The sequence below is a fragment of the Erythrolamprus reginae genome, chromosome 1 (genome assembly GCF_031021105.1).
Source record: "Erythrolamprus reginae isolate rEryReg1 chromosome 1, rEryReg1.hap1, whole genome shotgun sequence".
Taxonomy (NCBI): domain Eukaryota; kingdom Metazoa; phylum Chordata; class Lepidosauria; order Squamata; family Dipsadidae; genus Erythrolamprus; species Erythrolamprus reginae.
This window is the reverse complement of record NC_091950.1, coordinates 254,965,970-254,987,288: the sequence shown is the minus strand read 5'-3', so window position 1 is coordinate 254,987,288 and position 21,319 is coordinate 254,965,970. Positions and strand designations below refer to the sequence as shown.

The window sequence follows — 21,319 nt, the reverse complement described above, 5'->3', positions numbered from 1 at the left end:
GGAGCAAAGGGAGTCTGAAACCGCCGCCGGCTTCAGCTTCCCATTGCTCCGCGGGCGGCGGCTGACCGCCTTTGTATTTTTGGCTGGGGGGGGAAGCAGGAGGCGCAGGATCGGCGGGCGTGGGGCGAGGCAGCAGGTCTGCATCCTGGGCGGGCGGCAGGCGAGGAGGCGCGGCCGAGCGGGCCAGCGAGGGTGCATCCAACTTGAGGGGCTGGCGGGAGGAAAGCAAATGTCTCTCTTCGTTGCGCTGCCGCCAGCATGGCCTGGTTGGCAGCGGAAGATGTAACCGAGCCCACGGGGCCGGGCTCCGTGGCGGAGACCGCCGGCCGCTCAATCGGGCCGGCAGGGAACAGAATGGAGCCTTCCGCGGCAGGGCTGGTAAGGGGGGAGCTGAGGGGGGAGCCGAGCCCAGCCCCGTGACATTCGCTTTCCTCCCGCCCGCAGCCGACTGACCGTGGGCTCCTTCGCAACCTCGGAGAGCTTCCTGGGCATGAAAGCTCGCGAATCCAACACGGACGAAAACCAGGAAGCTCTCCGAGGTCGGGAAGAAGCCCACGATCAGTCGGCTGCGGGCAGGAGGAAAGCGAATGCCACGGGGCTGGGCTCGGCTTTCCCCCTTACCAGCCCAGCAGGCAGCCGCCACAGAAGGCTCCATTCTGTTCCCTGCCGGCTCGATTGAGGGGCCGGTGGGAGGAAAGCAAATGTCTCTCTTCGTTGCACTGCCGCCAGCATGGCCTGGTTGGTAGCGGAAGATGTAACCGAGCCCATGGGGCCGGGCTCTGTGGCGGAGACCGCCGGCCGCTCAATCGGGCCGGCAGGGAACAGAATGGAGCCTTCCACGGCGGGGCTGGTAAGGGGGGGAGCCGAGCCCAGCCCCATGGCATTCGCTTTCCTCCCGCCCGCAGCCGACTGATCGTGGGCTCCTTCGCAACCTCGGAGAGCTTCCTGGGCATGAAAGCTTGCGAATCCAACACGGACGAAAACCAGGAAGCTCTCCGAGGTCGGAAAGGAGCCCACGATCAGTCGGCTGCGGGTGGGAGGAAGGCGAATCCCCCATGGGCTCCGTTACATCTTCCGCTGCCAGCCAGGCCATGCTGGCAGCAGCGGAACAATCGCCTTCCTCCCGCCCGCAGCCGACTGACCGTGGGCTCCTTCCCGAGCTCCCTTCCTGAGCCTCCCGTTCTCTCTCCCCCCCTCGCCCCTTCGCCTCCCTGTGTTCCTAGGAGAAGTGCTGGGGATTGACGCAAGACAGACCTTCTGCTCCTCACCAGCACTTCTCCTAGGAACACAGGGGGGCGAAGGGGCGAGGGGGCGGAGAGAGAACGGGAAGCTCAGCATTCTGTCAGCCGCAGCGCTGGCTGTCAATTTTTCTTTTTAGCACTGGGCAGGAGCTGACTTGCCTCCCCAGTGCTAAAAAGAAAAGTTGACAGCCAGCGCTGCGACTGACGGAATGCTGAGCCTCCCGTTCTCTCTCCCCCCCTCGCCCCTTCGCCTCCCTGTGTTCCTAGGAGAAGTGCTGGGGATTGAGGCAAGACAGACCTTCTGCTCCTCACCAGCACTTCTCCTAGGAACACAGGGGGGTGAAGGGGCGAGGGGGCGGAGAGAGAACGGGAAGCTCAGCATTCCGTCAGCCGCAGCGCTGGCTGTCAACTTTTCTTTTTAGCACTGGGCAGGAGCTGACTTGCCTCCCCAGTGCTAAAAAGAAAAGTTGACAGCCAGCGCTGCGACTGGCGGAATGCTGAGCCTCCCGTTCTCCCCCCCACCTTGCCCCTTCCGGTTTCGGCGTTCGGGAGACTGCTGGGTTCCCAGCTGTCTCCGAACGCCAAACACCAAAGCCGAACTTCCGCGTTCGGCTTCAGGAGACAGCTGGGAAGCGGCGCGGCTGTTTTAAAAGGTGACAGCCGGCCTGGGGGGCTTCCCAGCACCCCCCGAATCCCGAACCCGGGTTCAGGGGGGTGCTGGGAAGCCCCCCAGGCCGGCTGTCACCTTTTAAAACAGCCGCGTGCCTTCCCAGCAGTCGCTGAAAGCCGGTTTTTTGCGGGGGGGGTTTTGGTTGCACGGATTAATTGACTTTACATTGTTTCCTATGGGAAACAATGTTTCGTCTTACGAACCTTTCATCTTACGAACCTCCCCCCCGGCACCAATTAAGTTCGTATCTTAAGGTACCACTGTATTCCAAATTTGTCCAAATTGGAAAAATAATGCCAATTTTTTGGCTATCAGTATTTAATACATGACAAAATGTAAGTTTGATGATTCAGAAAATCACATCTTCCTTAACCATTTCACTAACATATATTTTTAGTTTAGACAATTCCATATTTTTTTTAAAGAAAGGGTTTATTTTTTGAAAATATTTTCCAGATATTAGAACAGGACATCCTTTCCGCTTATAAATTAATCAGGGAATAATATTTATTTTGAGAGCATTAACATATCTCCAAAGAATGAGTTTAATAACACCCAGCTATCCTTATCTGAAAAAACCCTCTTTTTATATCTCATTTATATTATACATTACTGAGTTACATCTTTTGATATATACATATCTAAATATTTGTTTGTTTGTTTATTTGTTCAAATTTATAAGACACCTTTGTCCAGGGGACTCAGGGCGGCATGCAAGATAAAAGGAATACAAAATGTTTTAAACCCCAAACATTAGGAAAACCATTCATCCAAATCCATCCAATATCACAGACATACTATCAGCCGGAGCAGAATGTTAAAGCTCAACGGCCCCAGGCCTGCTGGAAAAGGTGTGTTTTTAAAGCCTTTCGAAAGGCCAGGAGGGTGGGGCAGTATGAATCTCCGGGGGAAGTTGATTCCAGAGGATCGGATCTGCCACAGAGAAGGCCCTTCCCATTGGCCCTGCCAGCCGGCACTGCTTGATTGACAGGACCTGCAGAAGGCCAACTCTGTGGGATCTGACCAGCCGCAGGGATACATGGGGCAAGAGACCGCCCCATAAGTAATCTGGTCCTAAGCCATGTAGGGTAATAACCAACACTTTAAATTGCGCAGGGAGACCAATCGGTAGCCAATGCAGCTCATGGAGTGATGGTGACATATGGGTATATCCACGGAGTCCAGGAAGAGGGGCGGCATATAAGTCAAATAAATGAATGAATGAATGAATGAATGAATGAATAAATGTCTTGGTAAACCCATAATAGCTTGCGCAGCTGCATTTTGGACTAACTGCAGTCTCCAAATGTTCTTTAAAGGTAGCCCCATGTAGAGTGCATTGCAGTAATGACTGTGAGAAGAGATTCCCTGTCCAAATAGTGCCACAACTGGTGAACCAGGCAAACCTGTGCAAACGACCCACTCACCACAGCTGAGAGATGTTGCTCTAGCCTCAGCTGTAGATCAAGGAGAACTCCCAAGTTGTGGACCTTCACTGAGGGGCTCAAACATTTAATGGATTTGGTACAAATTATTATTATTATTATTATTATTATTATTATTATTATTATTATTAATAATAATAATAATAATAATAATAATAATAATAATAATTAGATTTGTATCCTGCCCCTCTCTTTAGACTCGGGGCGGCTCACAGCAACAATAAAACAATACAGTACTGGATATTTGTAAGTGGAAGGGTGGCCAAATTTTTACCTACTGGCATCAACTGTGTTTTTGACTAATTGTCAGAAAGGTGCTTTTTCAAAAAGGCAACTGAACTTTCTTTGTTTTTCCTTGAATATATTTATCTTCTCATACAAGAAGTTCAGCTTTTTGAATGAGAAGCAAAATATTTTCAAGAAAAAAACAAAGAATGTCTAACTGATTTTTGAAAAAGTACCTTTTGAAAAACCATTATCTAGATGACTGAGAATCTTCATAAACTTGGGCCAATTAATATGGGCTAATTAATAAAATATCCTGCCATTTTTTTTTAGCAAAGTCATCTATCATTTGCATCTACTTATTTCTAAAAAGAAGAATGTCATCTGCAAATAAAACCAGTTTATATTCAACTGAATTATGTACTATTCTGTAAATCTCTGTAAATTTGCCTAATAGCACAAGTCGAGGGTTCCACACAAATATTAAAAAGCAAGGATGAAAGTTTAGTTTAGTTTAATCAGATTTGTATGCCGCCCCTCTCCGCAGACTCGGGGCGGCTCACAGCAATAACAATACAATGTAAAACAAATCTAATATTTAAGTTAATTTAAAAAACTCCACAAATTAAAACCAATCATACATACTAGCGTACCATGCATAAATTTTATAAGCCTAGGGGGAGGGAACATGTCAATTCCCCCATGCCTGACGACAGAAAGTGGACATCCTTGTCTAGTTTCTCTGAATAAAAACATTGATAATCCTCTGTCTCTTTAGTTTCATGAAAATTTGTGGTAGCCAAGTCTAAGATGCATTCTCAAATTACATTTTTACATTTCTGGAGTCAAATTTCTTTTATCTGACTGTTATCTTGATTGTGACTCTTCCTGTTTCTCAAAATTCCATCTACCATTATAGGAATTGCAAAATATATTTGGAGATAATATCCCCCCTCTCTCCCTTCACCAAACTTTTCCATAAGTAATGCATATGTAGTACAAATTTAATTTTGGTCAACAAGAAAATTTGTTTTTGCATTTCAGATAAGCCTAGAAGCAACTTTCAAAAGAAAGTTTTATACAAGTTTGACCTTTTTCAAGAGCCACATTAACAATCTCGCACAATAAAGGCTATAATCTAAAGAAAACTGACTATAATACGAAAATGTAAAAGTTGTTAATTTCTTAAATATAAGTTATACAAAAGTTAATGTAAGTATTGTACCATATAATAAACAAGAAAGTGTGCTGGCAAACTAGAGATATTTAAAAACTTGTCTTCTGCTATAATTCTATTCATTCTAATTTCCTCTTGAATATACAACACAATTTTCTGTACAAACTGTATTTTGCATTTCACTTTAAATGCAAACAGGAAAGCATCTATCAAAGTTTTGCATACACTCTGAGTGACATTATTAAAATGAACCTTCTGCTCAGTAAACACTGATGCAAAAAGCTATTTATCATCTTTTGTTTAGTAGAAATTCCATTTCAGACTCTCTATAAGTTAAGAAATTGCAATTTTCTTCACTTTGCTAATTCCACAATGGTTTATAAGAATGCACTCTTAATATAGAAATACAGAGCTTTATAAAAACAAGCATTTCTTAAAGTCAGAACTGGTTATCTCCTACTAAAGTATTCCTCAAACATCAATTTCCCAAATAGATTAAGGTAGGGGAAGGGTTGTGTTTGTGTTTTTTTTAATTAAGAATGGAATATTTTGATTCCTCCATCAACCCTTCTCTTTAGTATGAATTTTATTCCATTATCTACATGCACAACATAACCCTACTGAATCATGCTGTTAAGGCTTATGTTAACACAGATCTTAACAACGTTTCAAGTTTTGGAACTGCAGTCAACAAGTGTTTTGAAGTCCACACCTAGAAACATAGAAACATAGAAGACTGATGGCCGTAAAAGACCTCATGATCCATCTAGTCTGCCCTTATTTTCTGTATTTTATCTTAGGATGGATATATCTTTATCCCAGGCATGTTTAAATTCAGTTACTGTGGATTTATCAACCACGTTTGCTAGAAGTTTGTTCCAAGGATCTACTACTCTTTCAGTAAAATAATATTTTCTCATGTTGCTTTTGATCTTTCCCCCAACTAACTTCAGATTGTGTCCCCTTGTTCTTGTGTTCACTTTCCTATTAAAAACACTTCCCTCCTGAACCTTATTTAACCCTTTGACATATTTAAATGTTTCGATCATGTCCCCCCTTTTCCTTCTGTCCTCCAGACTATACAGATTGAGTTCATTAAGTCTTTCCTGATACGTTTTATGCTTAAGACCTTCCACCATTCTTGTAGCCCGTCTTTGGACCCGTTCAATTTTGTCAATATCTTTTTGTAGGTGAGGTCTCCAGAACTGAACACAGTATTCCAAATGTGGTCTCACCAGCGCTCTATATAAGGGGATCACAATCTCCCTATTCCTGCTTGTTATACTTCTAGCTATGCAGCCAAGCATCCTACTTGCTTTCCCTACCGCCTGACTGCACTGTTCACCCATTTTGAGACTGTCAGAAATCACTACCCCTAAATCCTTCTCTTCTGAAGTTTTTGCTAACACAGAACTGCCAATACAATACTCAGATTGAGGATTCCTTTTCCCCAAGTGCATTATTTTACATTTGGAAACATCAAACTGCAGTTTCCATTGCTTTGACCTAGATAAGCATTACTTATTACTGAGTCTCACTTCAAAGGGATCTATACTCTAAAGCTGTGATAGCAAACCTATGGCATGCGTGCCACAGGTGGCACATGGAACCATATTTTTGCTACCCACTACGCCCCATCCCCATCCGGGCAGTAGCCCACCCCTGGCGCACACGTGCCCACACCCATGATGCAATGCCTCCTCAAATGCCCCATCCCCCATGCACGCATGCATGACCTACCATGCTGTCTCTCTCACACATACACACCACATGCGTGCATGTCCCGCTCATGCCTCATTTTGGGCCTAGCAGGCCTTCCTGAAGCCCCCGGAGGCCAAGAATGGACCATTTCTGGATTTCCGGTAGGCCCATTTTTTGCCCTCCCAGAGCCTCTACATGAGCCACCTGGCATCCAAAATGGGCCACGTGGAGACTCATGGGAGGGGTAGCAGGGTTGAGGCCATCTGAAAATCAGCTGGGTGATGCCTGCACGCAATGGAGGTGACCTGGGGCAATAGCTCGCACGCCCACAGAAATGGCTTTGCATGCCACACACCTGTGGCACATGTGCCATAGGTTCGCCATCATGGCTCTAGCTAGTCCAAGTGCAGTTACTGATCTAAATAGTTAAGAGACTCCTGTTACAGCTTCTCAACTTTATTTAGTCCAAATAGGCTAAAAGATGACTTCTATATCTCACATACATTACTAGACCACAAGTAACTGGGTATATGGGCAGTCTCTACTGGAAGCATTTGTAATAATGCAGAATGACAAGACAGTTCGTGTTATGTATGTATGTATGTATGTATGTATGTATGTATGTATGTATGTATGTATGTATGTATGTATGTATGTACAGTATGTATGTTTTATTGGAATGCAGGCATAAGCTTCCAATACTGCTTCAAGACACTTATACCCGGTCTATCAGTAGCAACAAACTTCAAAGTTGGTATTTGAAATGTGCTTTACAGGTCTAAAGCCATTGCCTATTTCTTATTCTTTTTCAGATTTTCAAAACATTCAGAAAAAGCATCATAGTGTCTTGGAGAATCTTTGCTAAAGCTGTTTTTCTCCTCTTAACTGGGTGAGTAGGAGGGGAGAATCCCTTGCCCTTGGATAAACTAAAATGTTAGCTTTTCTTAGAAGTTGGAGAAATGTATTTTTATCAAGGACAGCAAAGTGTATTATCCCAAATAAGGATAGCATCCTTATTTATTTAGCACCATCTACTAAAAAATTCTTCCTCTTCAGTTTGCTTCAAGAAAAAGAATGTCTTGCATATGTTTACAGAGAAAGAGCCAAAAGGTTTATCTATGTTTATTTTAATATCCTTAAAATGTAGGCTCCACTCTTTACAACCGCTACAACCATAGACATTTACTTGGTTACAGTTTTCTGAAAATAAAACTAATAATAATAAATAATAATAATAAATAAATACTCATTCCTAGGAGATTCAAACCTCTGCTTAAAAGGAGGCCAATCATGAAAGATGTTCCTTTTAAAATCCAAGTTACTTATATGATAAATTCTAGCTATACAATGTTTCCTTATTGCTAAAATTGCTAAAAAATAAACCCCTTAATACTGATATGATTTAAATCAATAAAATAAATACTGAGACAACTCTAGACTTAGATTCTCCTTCCATTGTTTGGATTTAGTAGTATATAAATAGAGTAAGTACAAAATAGTTTAAAGTTGTAAAGAATCTTTTACTGCATATTAAAAAAGAGAAATAATTACCTCGTAGCACATGTCTGTTCCTAAACAAATATAAACATTTTTCTGCATAGCCAGTATATCTTGCAATAATCCCATCCAGTGCTTTTCATTAACAGAAGGCTGCCTTTTAAAAGATATAAAAGTATCAATGTTTATAAAGCACATTATAATTAAATTGCATAATTAAGGGGGGCTATGATTTTATGATATAATCTCTTGTCTCTTTTGTATGTGTATTGCAAGATCAAGATTCAGAGTATAATCTGCAGGTGTAACAAAAATCTAGACATTAAGAGTCAGGTTTATTACCAATTTTCTTATTATACTAGTACAGTGGTACCTCAAGATACGAACCCCTCGACTTACGAACAACTTGAGATACGAACCCGGGGTTCAGAAAAAATTTGCCTCTTCTTACGAACTTTTTTCGTGTTACGAACGCCAAACCCGAACTTCCGGGTTCGGTGTTCGGGAGGCTGCTGGGAAGCCCCCTGGTTGTTTTAAAAGGTGACAGCCGGGCGGCGGGGCTTCCCAGCAGCCTCCGAATGCCAAACGCGGAAATTTGGGTTTGGCGTTCGGCTTTGGGAGATGGCTGGGAAGCCGCGCGGCTGTTTTAAAAGGCCACAGCCGGGCTGGGGGGGTTGCTGGGAAGCCCCCCAGCCCGGCTCTGACCTTTTAAAACAGCCGCGCGGCTTCCCAGCCATCTCCCAAAGCCGAACGCCAAACCCAAACTTCCGTGTGTTCGGCATTCGGAGGCTGCTGGGAAGCCCCGCCGCCCGGCTGTCACCTTTTAAAACAGCCTAGGGGCTTCTCGGCGGCCTCCCGAACGCCGAACCTGGAAGTTCGGGTTTGGTGTTCTGCGTTCGGGAGGTCGCTGAGAAGCCCCCAGGCTGTTTTAAAAGGTGACAGCCGGGCGGCAGCGTTTTTTTTGCGGGGTTTTTTTTTGGTTGCACAGATTAATTGACTTTACATTGTTTCCTCTGGGAAACAATGTTTCGTCTTACGAACCTTTCGTCTTACGAACCTCCCCCAGGAACCAATTAGGTTCGTAAGACGAGGTATGACTGTATTAATAATTAAACACTTCTTATTCCAAATGCTGAAAAATATTTATTTCAAACTTGCAAGTGGAAACAATAAACTTAGTTACACAGATTCACTATTATTAAGAATAGTTGCCTTACATTATACCATACTCACTTTTTGGCTGTGTGGCGTGTCAATCGTATCATCAGTTTCCTTGCTTCTTCTGGACTATTCTTTGTGTCTTTTACAAAGGATACAGGTTTCTGGAGTCTATGCTTTTCCAAAAGTTCCGATACACTGCAATAATTGTCAACAATATCATCAATTAAACCACAAGGTTCTTCCCAATCATTCCAGTAAGAAGCCCAAATGAAACAGAAAGTTTTTCTCTTAAAAAGAAAACATATTCAATGTTTTTGTTTATTTGTATGGTTGTGACACATAAGAAACATCCCTCCCCCTTCTTTCTTGGCAGAAATTGAATGAAATATGTTCAGAATGAATAATCTGTACAATATTGACCTACAATATGTGTTGCATACCACATATACTACTTTACTTTCTCTGAATATATTGCATAAATTTACTAAAGGCAGTTTCCTTGTAAATGATTAGGATTCCTTAAGCATGAATGACATCAGAACACCATAGACCTTCATGCTCAGGAGCCCATTTTCTCTGGCAGAGCACTCGGGCCACCATAGGCACCCCCGACATGAATGATGTAGAGCTGGCCACACACACCCTGCCCCCCCCCCCGAGGTCAAAAACACATCCCTGATGTGCCCCTCAATAAAATCGAGTTTGACATCGCTGCTCTAGATGCCACAATTCATACACGTTTTTATTTTATCATTTCTCAATTTAGTGTGTGGAAAGGATAGTGGATGAATTCTCATGATGAACAGATTAACTAATCATCTAGCTTTTTAGTTAACTAAATAAACCAATCTACACAAGAGTTTTTCAAGTTGATAATAACTTCTTTACTAAGGTTGGGCAATCAAGAATAACATCAGATTTAATGCACGATAGTAGTTAATGGTTTGTACATATTTGTTTTTGGTACTATGGATGAAGCACAACCTACACTAGACCTGGCATTCTGATATGAAGAAGAGAGAGTTCTGTACAATTCCTCTGTCCTGAACAGATTACTTTCTGTGCAGATTAAAACCGTCAACCACTGTGACTTTTAGATGGAATAATAAAATGGCTGAAATGGTCTGCCTTAGGCTCCGAATGCACCTAAAACCTGGAAATGTTCTTGCTCTGATCAACACAGAGAAATTACTCAATTGTAGACATTCTTCCTCCCAAGCACTTTGTTTTCTATCACATAGTTACATCATAATTGTCTTTGTAACAATGCTACATTTTCATCTATTTACAGAAAAACCATGTCCCAAAGAGTAATTCTAGTGATGATTACAGTAATATTTGCCCTATGGACCATTTTTATCCTTAAAACCTGAAATTCAGAACTATGCAATAAAACACTGAGCTAAGAAAGTTAAGGCAGTAAGAGATATAAGTTAAGAAAGGAACTTCTTACCTAAGAATTTGTTCCAATTCATCAACTTTATCGTGAAGATTATTGGTAATGTCTGTTTCACGGCTGGAAAAAAATGTAAGAAATTTGAATATATCACAATGAAGAAATAGAGCTAAAACCTAAGAACCAGCATTATTCAGATTTGTTGGGACTAAAATAATTATAATTTATTTATTTATTAAATTCACTGCTGATACAATTTTTTTCTTCATGACACTGGAAGTATTTTTTCTATCATCAAATTACACTACCTATATAAAGGTACTAGTTCTTTGAATGCTCAAATTGTTGCATTAAACAGAATTAGGCCATCAATCCATTTAGGAGTGGCTGATATCAATTTGATTTAATCTCAATGTGGGATCTTTCTCATCCTTGGTGGTGATGGCGAAAAAACTAAGATTGTTGACTTTAAAAGTACATGCTTTGCCATTGAAATAAAGATTTTCTACGGCTTTCTCTAAACGAAGGTTGTACATGTAGCTTTACTATTCCACAACCCCCTGGGCCCCACTGGATATTCAAGGCAATATGCATTTAAAATGAATTTAGCTAAATTCAAACTGAATTTTAAATATTTTAGTTCTTAATATTTCTACAAAGCAAGCTCTCACCTGGTCTTTTACAGATAGAATTAAAACAAGCAGTTTGTCACCTGCAAATCTGAAGTTTTATAGAAAAACAGGTGATGTTAAAATAAAGCAGATGATGCTGATAAAAAAATAACTATAAGTCACATAATATTTCAGATACAGAGATTTACATAAACAACTGTGGATATCTCATAGGTAGTGTTGTGGTTGGCTCTGGCCCAGCTCCTGCCCCAGGGAATGGGGAGGTGGATGCAGGGGAAAATTCAACATGCCACAGGCATGTGTTATTGCCGACAGAATCAGTTCAGAGTTTAGTTTCCTCGGACGAAGAAGAAGGTGGGAGTGACTCGGCAGAGGAGGGCTTGGCACACAGCCCAGGCAGTCAATCTCCCTTATCTTCCGTTGATTCAGATGATGACATTTTGGACCCACGCAAGCGCAGAATTATGCGTAGAAGAGGCCAAGTAAGAACATATTACAGGAAATAAGGGAGGCCACCTGTGTTTGGGTGGGGCTCCAGTAATTAGGGCTGCTGCTATAATTAGCAGCATGTGGGTTTGGCCATTGTGGAAGAATATCTGATCGGAGTTCGTCAGGAATCTTGTGTTGCTGGACTTTGTTGCTTTTTCACGCCTTTGAAACCAAAGCAGAGCAACGTGTGTGTGTGTATGTCTCACTTCGTTGGAAGAAGGGGTGTGAAGTTTCTTCACAGCTGCTAGCTAAGTACTTAATGATTAAGGAAAATTGTATAGACTACCCGGTTGTTTTGGGAAGAGTGCTCTTTGCAATACAAAAAGAGTGCTTTGTTTATTTTGAATTTTGTGATAAAGAACATTGTTTTGAATTTTCAAACGTGTGTGTGTCTGAAATTTGTACCCTGGAATTTTCGGGAGGCTCCTATCAGAGAACCCGGCAGAACAGGTATTAACGACAGAGAAAGTATTTTTTTTAAAAAATCATCCCACAATATTCAAAGTTTGAATGATGATAAGACTCACCTCAGACCTCTTTGAGGGAGACATTCTAAGATATCATAGCACAGAGAAAGCTGGTCATCACGTTTGCAGCTGTAGATACATTCCAAAGCAATCGTCATCAACAAAAGTTGATCCGAAATTATTTTTTGCTGGACCTAAGATAAAAAAGAAATGTCCATTGATTGTAATGTCCCAGAGTGTTTGCCAATTTGCTCTTAATGGCTCTAGCGTCTCTGTACTCTTAATACTCTACACAAAACTCTGTGCAGTGTCATTATTATTGTATAGTTATTCAAAATTCAAAATTTCAATTTAGGATTTTAGAAAATCATGCTACCTATAATGTAAGTTCAATAACGAACATAAGAACAGAAGATTATCAGAAGAGTATTTTATTTATATTGTCAATCTTGTATTAGATAATACATATTACCGGTATAGACATAATTTGAATACATGAGATGAACATTCAGATGGGAACGGTAGGCACAATTGCGTGCTTATGCACGTCCCTTACAGACCTCTTAAGAATGGGGTGAGGTCAACAACAGACAGTTTAAGATTAAAATTTTTGGGGTTTGGGGATGAAACCAGAGTTGGGTAGTGTATTCCAGGCACTAACCTCTCTGTGGCTGAAGTCGTATTTTCTGCAATTGAGTTTGGGGCAGTTCACTTTACGTTTGTATCTATTGTGTGCTTCTGTATTGTTGTAGTTGAAGCTGAAGTAGCCATTGGCAGTTAGGACCTTGTAGCAGATAATTTTATAAAGTATACTTAGGTCATACTAAAGATGATATAGTTCTAGATTGTCTAGGTCCAAAATTTCAAGTCTGGTGGCACCGTTCCCTGTAAGCTGCACATGTGAGCGCGCGCACGCTCCAAAATACCCGCGCGCGCACCCTTTTCCTCGGCCGCGCGGGCAGGCGTTCTCCGGAGGCTGGCGGGTGCGCGGGCCGGCACGCGCTTTTCCCATCTCCCTGCCTGCACGCCCGCCCAGAACATTCAAAGTAAAAGCGAAGGCGAAGGGTTTTCTTATTTTGAATGTTCCGGGCGGGTGGGCTGGCAGGGAGATTTGGGGAGCGCGCGCCGGCTGCCCCCCAAACACCTGGCCGCTGCCCCGCCGCCCACTGCCTGCCGCTCGCGGCGAGCGGACTCCAAAAGTCGGCTGGGATACAAAAGTCGGCTGAGATACCGGGAGGCGGAGCGTGGCCGCACGCCGCCTCCGCCCGGCCGAAAACAAAACGGCTGCAAAAGTCGGCCGGGCTCCCGGAAGGCGGTGCGCGGCTACTTCCTCTGTGCTGCAGAGCCGCACGGAGGCGAAGACACGGCGCCCACCCACACTCTGCCTCCCAGGAGCTGTTTTGTTTTCAGCCGGGCGGAGGCAGCACGCGGAGGCGAAGACACGGTGCCCGGCCACGCTCCGCCTCCCGGGAGCCCAGCTCAAAACAAAACGGCTCCAAAAGTCGGCTGGGCTCCCGGGAGGCGAAGCTTGGCCGGGCGCCGTGTCTTCGCCTCCGTGCGCCACCTCCGCACGGCCGAAAACAAAACGGCTCCAAAAGTCAGCCGGGCTCCTGGGAGGCGATGCGCGGCTGCTTCCTCTTCGTTGCAGAGCCGCCGGGCAGAGGCGAAGACAACGGCACCCTCCACTCTCTCTCCATCTCTCTCTCTCTCTCTTTTTCTCTCTGTTGCCGGCGTGGTGAATGAGAGAGAAAGAGAGAGAGAGAGAGAAAGGAGGGGAGAGAGAATGAGAAACAAAGCGAGAAAGAAAGCAAGAGAGAGAGAAAGAGAGGGGGGAAGGAGGGGGAGGGAAAGACATAGAGGGAGGGAAGGAGGGAGAGAGAAAGAGCAAAAAAGAGAGGAAGGAAGGAAGAGAGAAAGGAAGAGGGATGGAGAGAGAGAGGGATTGAAAGATGAAGGGAGAGAGAAAGAGGGAGGGAGAGATAGAAAGGAGGGAGAAGGGGGTAGTTAGGGAGAGGGAAAAGGAAGGGCTTGGAGAAAGGCAGGGGGAAAGAAAGATAGAAAGAAAAGAGGGAGGGAGAGATAGAAAGGAAAGAGGGAGGGAGAGATAGAAAGGAAAGAGGGAGGGAAAGATAGAAAGGAAAGAGGGAAAGAAAGATAGAAAGAAAAGAGGGAGGGAGAGATAGAAAGGAAACAGGGAGGGAGGAAAGAGGGAGGGAGAGATAGAAAGAAAAGAGGGAGGGAGAGATAGATAGAAAGGAAAGTGGGAGGGAGGAAGACATAGAAAGGATAGAATTATGGATGCAAGAACTTGCTCATGTGTGATAGCGCACGCCCACACTTACTTACTTACTTACTTTATTTATTTATTTATTTGTTTATTTATACTTATATGCCGCCCAGTGCCAAAGGGACTGCCGCTCAGACACTATACTTTTCCGCTCACCCCGAAAAAAAATTAGAGGGAACACTGTCTGGTGGTATAAGGTATTCTGTTGAGGAGTGTACTTCTTGTGAAATATCTCTGGACCCATTCAATTGTATTAATGTCCGATATCTCTGGACCCATTCAATTGTACTAATGTCTGATATGCAGTGTAGGTTCCAGACAGATGAGCTGTATTCAAGAATTGGTCTAGCAAATGCTCTGGTTAGTAGTGTAATATTACTGGAGAAGAAGCTACGGAAGATTAGGTTTACAACTCTTAATACCTTTTCGGCAATGTTGTTACAGTGGGCTTTGGCACTTAACATCATTAGACATGAATACTCCTAGGTCCTTGAAAGAGTGAGGGTCGTCTACAAGGTTATGTTCACTCAGTTTGTATTTTGTTACATGTACTTTTGAAAGCCTTCTAAATTGTATTTTCATTAGGCAATTTATAAAAAGAAAGTATTTTTAATTCTAAAGCTTTTAACTTAACTATGTTACTTATGTGCTACTTTCTTACATAAATAGCATTAACATGTACTATAGTTTTAGTTTCCCTCCACCACTCCTTGCAGCTATTCTATAACTGTACATTGCCTGCACACTAAAAAAACCCTTATCATAACAAAAAAACTACTAAAAAAAATAATTATAAAGCACTGTACCAAGAAGAAAGTAACTATAAAGAGCCCATTAATCTCTTTTATTTTTCCAGTCTCTGTATTTCACAATTCAGCAATTACTTTCAGAACAAGTGCCTGATGGAAAATAATTAAGACTGACAATGTAATCTATTGAGAACTAATCCCACTAAGTTCAACTGATTTTTTTACCAGGTTAGCCAACAGACGGTTGCAACCTTGACACTTTCATTGGATTCCTTTGTGCTCATTAGGATCTATCACAAGGCTATTTAAAATTAGGACTGCACAAATTGTCTGAAATGGCACTTCACTTACAAGGAAGGTGATACTGATTGAAATTAATTATGGGTGCTTGAGACTTCTTGAATTCGGGGCAAGTGTCCACATCCTGAGAAGACTTTTTTGTCACTCAGAAAAATCTCATTTTGGGGGACTATGGATTTTACTGATAAAATCCTCAGTGGCAATGCCTAATTCTAAGTTCTAGTTTTTTTTAAAAAATATATCAACCATTAACTATTTAACACACATTTGGATACCCTTTTTTCATATTAGTTCATTAAATAGTTTCCTTTATCCCTAAACAACAAATTGAACTTACTAATGGTTTTGAATGTTCAAATATTTTCAAAGGGAATGTTAGATCTTCCTTTGCCAATGTTACCAGGTACTCTCTGAGAAGCTCATTAGCAATGCCTGGAGATTCATTTTCACATCGGTGCAGGAAGGGGACCATCCACTGGTAAGCATTTTTGACATATCTGTCTTCTGATGACTGGAAAATGAAATACCTTTTCATTAATCACAGATGCAACATAAAATAAAGGCAGAACTATACCAAATTAAGGTACAGTTTATGTTGTAAGCCACCCTGAGTCTCTGGAGAAGGGCGGCCTAGAAATCAATCAATCAATCAATCAATCAATCAATCAATCAAATAAATGTAGCCCATAAATGTAGTTCAATAGGTTTCCTTTTCCTGAACTTTAAGCCTTCTTGTCTAATGACACTGTAAAAGATTTTAGAGTGCCACTGATGTTAATGGACATCATGTCCCCACATAAATTTTACTTGACTTTCACCTTATCTTCCATCCATAGTAGAGGAGGAAATTTACCTGTTTATATAAAAGGTGAATCCTGGATGGTATTTTCAGTGATACTGACTGGCAGGAGGAATTTTGGCAGAGGTCCCCAATATTTTTGGCTCCATAGACCAATAGCAATAGCAGGGGCGGTGGGTAGGGAGGATGGTTTATGTGCACAGCCTAATTCTATGCATAAGTAAATGAGGTTTTGTGTATTCACCCACTGCTTGGGTGGCCCAGTTCTCCACAGACTGCGGACTGGTTCCAGTCCATGGACTGGGAGTCCTAAGTTATGGGACTGGTTTCATACTCATCTAAAGAGCAATGCCAGATCCATATCAAATCTTGGTAGAGGATTTTAACCCCACAGGAAAGAATTGGCTAGAGATGTCTGAGAAGTCATTATAAGGTTGAAACCTATACTGCCTCTTAGCACTGAATATCACTGTAAAAACATATTTTTATGTTTGCACGTTATACTGTTGCAAATCTCTTTATTAAAAATGAATTAATATTGTTATTATTATTATTATTATTATTATTATTATTATTATTATTATTATCATTATTTATTAGATTTGTATGCCGCCCCTTTCCGTAGACAATATGAATATTTTCTCATCATTTTACGGAAGAACAATGTGAAGTAAAACCTCATATGTTTTGCTTTACGGCATAAGTAGGGTAAATCATTATGGAAAAGGAAAGCATTTAGTCCATTCTTAGGATTTTTTCCCCTATATAGACACTAGAGTACACTGAAAAGTCACTAGAGGTTTTTCTGAAGTAATGCTTTCAATGTTGTACTGATAAGCAAATACATCAGCAACACAAAGGAGAGCAACGTGGAAATTTTCTTATTGTCTCAGCTTTTCTCTTGGATTTTACCCCAGTATCAACCTTACTCATTATGGAGGCTTAAAATGTGAACTTTTTATACTTTTGACAATGAGCTACTCCCATTTCCCCCTCATTCAGAAAAGATTGTCTTTGAGAAAGCAATACACTCATGCTATCTAAAATAAATGATGTATATTAGCACATCATTCGGGCTTAAATCTGATCTTCTGAACTCCCAAGAGTAAATTTTTGTAGATGTAGATAAAAATAAGATGATTTCGTGTAAGGCAAAAGGTCTGCCATTTTGTATAAGGCAAAATTTCATTGCAAAACAAAATAACTTTAAAAAAATTACCCACCAAGGGGCAAAAAGTAATACACATACCTTTGACATTAGCAGCCTTAGCTTCTCAATGTTTTCCATTTGCTGTAACTCTTTTAATTTCAAAGTAATGTCACATCCAGTCTCATAAACTAGTGTCTCCAATGTAACCAGATCATCACAGAGAGAACGAAGACCAGGAATATTCCTTTCCATGCCAAGGCGAACCAGTGAGAGAGCACAATCTACCTATTTAAACCACAAGAGCAGAGAACAGAATGAAATGAGCTATTAATGACTTACCATATTTTTCAGAGTATAAGACGCCCCCCTCCTTTAAAAAGGATCAAAATGTTGGTGCATCTTATACACTGAATAGAACAATTTTTAGCCTCCCAAAGCCCCGTCCCACGCAAAAACAGGGTACGCAGAGGGTTTGGGAGATCTGCAGACTGCTCCTGGGGTTGGGGAGGGCAAAAACTTTTTTTTTCTTACTTACAGTATGTCTTCAACGTTTTGGTGTATCTTATACACCGGTGCATCTTATAGTCCAAAAAATAGAGTACTCATCTTCTAGCAGGGTTTTCAAAACTGAAGAAAGTTGTTTCAAACACAATTCACAACTCTGATCTGATTGCAATACCATTTTATAATGGTATTTTGGATTGAATTATTAATACTAAACTTTGAAATTCAGTCATACCAGACGTCAAGTTGTGATGGCAAACCTATGGCATGCATGCCACATCTGGCAAACAGAGACCTCTCTGTGGGCATGCGAGCCGTTGCCCAGCTCAGCTCCACCACATACGCACACGTGCGCCTCCTGCCAGCCAGCTAATTTTTGGCCCCAGGAGACTGCATGGAGGTCTACTAGGTTCAAAACAGGGTGGGAGGTTACACCCTGCATTGGGGGGGAATGGGGCAAGCATGGGGGCATATGTGCATGAGTAGGGGGAGTGTAGGGGGAATGCACACATGCCCAGGGAGGAGTGCATTGCATTATGGGTGCCGGAACACACTTTGGGCACATGACGACAAAAAGGTAATAATACTGGCATATAGCATCTTATTTGGGATGAGGAATGGCTAGCTTTTCTTTGGCTTCCAGGCAGATCTAAATTATTTGCCCCTGTCTTCACTACAGAAGCCATAAGATAGAGACTTTTTTGTGAAGTTAAAAATAATCTAAAAAGTAGAGACAAGTAGTTATGACAAGTGAGGATTTTGTAAACCTCAATGCAATCTGAAAATATATTACCAGCTTCACATGCCATCCATCTAAGGCAGGGTTCCCCAAACTTTTTACACAGAGGGCCAGTTCACTGTCCCTCGGACTGTTGGAGGGCCGGACTATAAAAAAACCTATGAACAGATTCCTATGCATACTGCACATACCTTCTTTCTTTCTCTCTCACTCACTCTCTTTCTCTCTCTCTCTTGCTTTCTTTCTGTCTCTTGCTCTCTCTGTCTCTTTCTCACTCTCTCTCTTGCTATCTCTCTTCCTCCCTCCCTTTCTCTCTCCCTCTCTTTCTCTCTTCCTTCCTTCCTTCCCTCCCTCCTTCCTTCCTCTCCACTTCTCTTTCCCTTGCTCTTTTCCCCTTCTCTTTCCCTTTTCTTTCTTTCTCTCCACTTCTCTCTCTCTCTTTTCCCTCTTTCCCCCTCCCTCTTCTCTCCCCGCGGAGGACTCATCCGACAAGCCTCCACCCTCTGATCCTGGACTCCCATCCAATCCCCATTCATAAAACAGGAGCTAGCAACTCAAAGAGGAGGAGGCGGGTGTGTGCGTGTATGTGTGTGTTGTGCCCAGCTCGGCTTTTGGCAAGCCTTATTTTACCTCGGGTGAGATGAGATTGAGGGGGACGTTCTCACTGCTTTTCCAGTGCGACCTTGGAAAAGACCCGTGGGCCAGATTAATGGCCTCAGCGGGCCATATGTGGCCCGCGGGCCGTAGTTTGGGGACAGCTGATCTAAGGTTTCAAGCAAGTGCATATGAAATTAGTAATTTTTTCACAAAATATGCCTCACATATTACTTGTGCCTCGCATTTATTTATTTATTTATTTATTTATTTATTTATTTATTTATTTTATTGGATTTGTATGCCGCCCATCTCTAAAACCAGTGTGGCAAAGGAGAATTTACATTTCCACATCTATGAGATAGAACATTCTGTTAGGCATCTTTCTTAGTTTCAGATGTATAACCATGCCAGCTTACAATAATCAATAACTAACAATAACACTTGTGAGCATATTAAGGTGGCTATCACTGAAAACCACTTTCATAAAGCTTTCCTCTGAACTTATAAACAAAAACACAAGTAAGTAAAAGATAGCTGCTACATTATTTTAAGAATTTTTAAATTTATAGCCATGCTGTGGATTTGACTGAGCCTACTGAAGCTATACATATAATCCTCTTTTTAAAAGATACAGGACTAATAGCAAGACTGGCTTTTTTGAAAGCAAAGATCTTTGTCTTTTACAAGCACTTTTCAAGTGAGCTCCTTTCTATAGTTAGGTGGACATTTTAAAACAGAAAGCTTATTTTAAATGTACCATAGATAGCTCAACAGAATATTTAAAACATAAACTGACATCTCCCACTCATCTACCTTTGTTGTTGAATAAACACTATAAAGCTATTAAAATTCTATAACAAAACTAGTAACCAAACACTAATATGGTAGATAACATATTGAAATATTCCTTTATATGTTGCCTGTTCACTATATACATAATACAAAGTCTAATGGAGATTCTCATTCATCCAGGTCATGGTTGTACAAAAGGTGCTTTTTCAATACTAGACTTTTTTTCCCCCTTGAAGATGTTTGGCTTCTCATACAGTTGGAACTGAAGAAGCTTCTTGGACGAGAAGCAAAATGTCTTCAAGGAAAAACAAAGAAAGTTGCCTTTTGAAATAGCACTTTTGGGATAATATCCAAAGGGAAATACAGCACATGAAACATAATCAGATTTAATCTATATGAAACTGTATGTTTTAATTCCACAAAACAGAGTATAGGAGGTCTTCAAAAAAAACAACAACCCTATACTTCTGTATTTACCTGCATAGAGTAATTTTCTATCTGCTCTGCTCGCTTCCAGGACCAGTCTGTGACTAAATTTATTGAAAGGTCAGTGGCTCTGTATTTCAACAATTCTGGTTGAGAGTCGAACAAAATTTCACTTTCATCTTGAAGAACTGGATCAATAATTAACCTGAGCATCAGAAACAAAATATAGATGTTTACGTGGAAAAGGAACAGAATGCATGAGTTTAACAACCAGTGGCTATTTATTTGTTTGTTTGTTCGTTCGGATTTCTTTGCCACCCTTCACCCCAGACTAGGACAGCTTACAGAAACGAGAAAACTCAATATGATTAATCTCAAAGAATCACTGTCAAAAAGAAAAGAGGATCTCCCCACCACTACCAAACAAAGTCATATCTGCCTTGTATACCATATTAACAAGTTCAAGTTACTTTTAGCTCTTCCTTTAGTGATTCAGCTATTTTTATTCCTAATTTTATTTTCATTTTTAATTTCATTGTACTTGGGTAGGCTACTTCAGAACCAAATGTTATTACAATTACAAATCATTTCCAAACAATACTGATATGACAGTCTATAAATTAATTGTTCTCATTTTAGTTGTTGTGACCCACTACAGCAGGGATGTCAAACTCGCGCCAGGTGGGCCAGATATGTCATGCACTGGCTACACCCATACCCAGTTTAGTGAAGGGGGGAGTCACGATACTTCACAGGATGCCATGACGACGTGGGTTTGACATCCCAGCACTAGAGTAATTGAGAATTGGGTGATATACAAATTAGATAGATAGATAGATAGATAGATAGATAGATAGATAGATAGATAGATAGAC

The 21,319-nt window shown here is 41.6% G+C and overlaps 1 protein-coding gene across 1 annotated transcript in view; it reads right to left on the bottom strand.

Annotated features, from left to right (window-relative positions):
• Nucleotides 1–21,319, bottom strand: part of NBAS (NBAS subunit of NRZ tethering complex) — a 194,249-nt gene that overhangs the window by 102,198 nt on the left and 70,732 nt on the right. The window contains exons 23-29 of the mRNA XM_070732857.1: nt 20,496–20,649; nt 17,486–17,671; nt 15,775–15,948; nt 12,162–12,295; nt 10,571–10,633; nt 9,190–9,312; nt 8,011–8,113 (exon numbers count right to left, since the gene is read on the bottom strand). Of these exons, the coding sequence (XP_070588958.1) occupies nt 8,011–8,113; nt 9,190–9,312; nt 10,571–10,633; nt 12,162–12,295; nt 15,775–15,948; nt 17,486–17,671; nt 20,496–20,649 (937 nt within the window). The remainder of the gene's footprint in view (nt 1–8,010; nt 8,114–9,189; nt 9,313–10,570; nt 10,634–12,161; nt 12,296–15,774; nt 15,949–17,485; nt 17,672–20,495; nt 20,650–21,319) is intronic.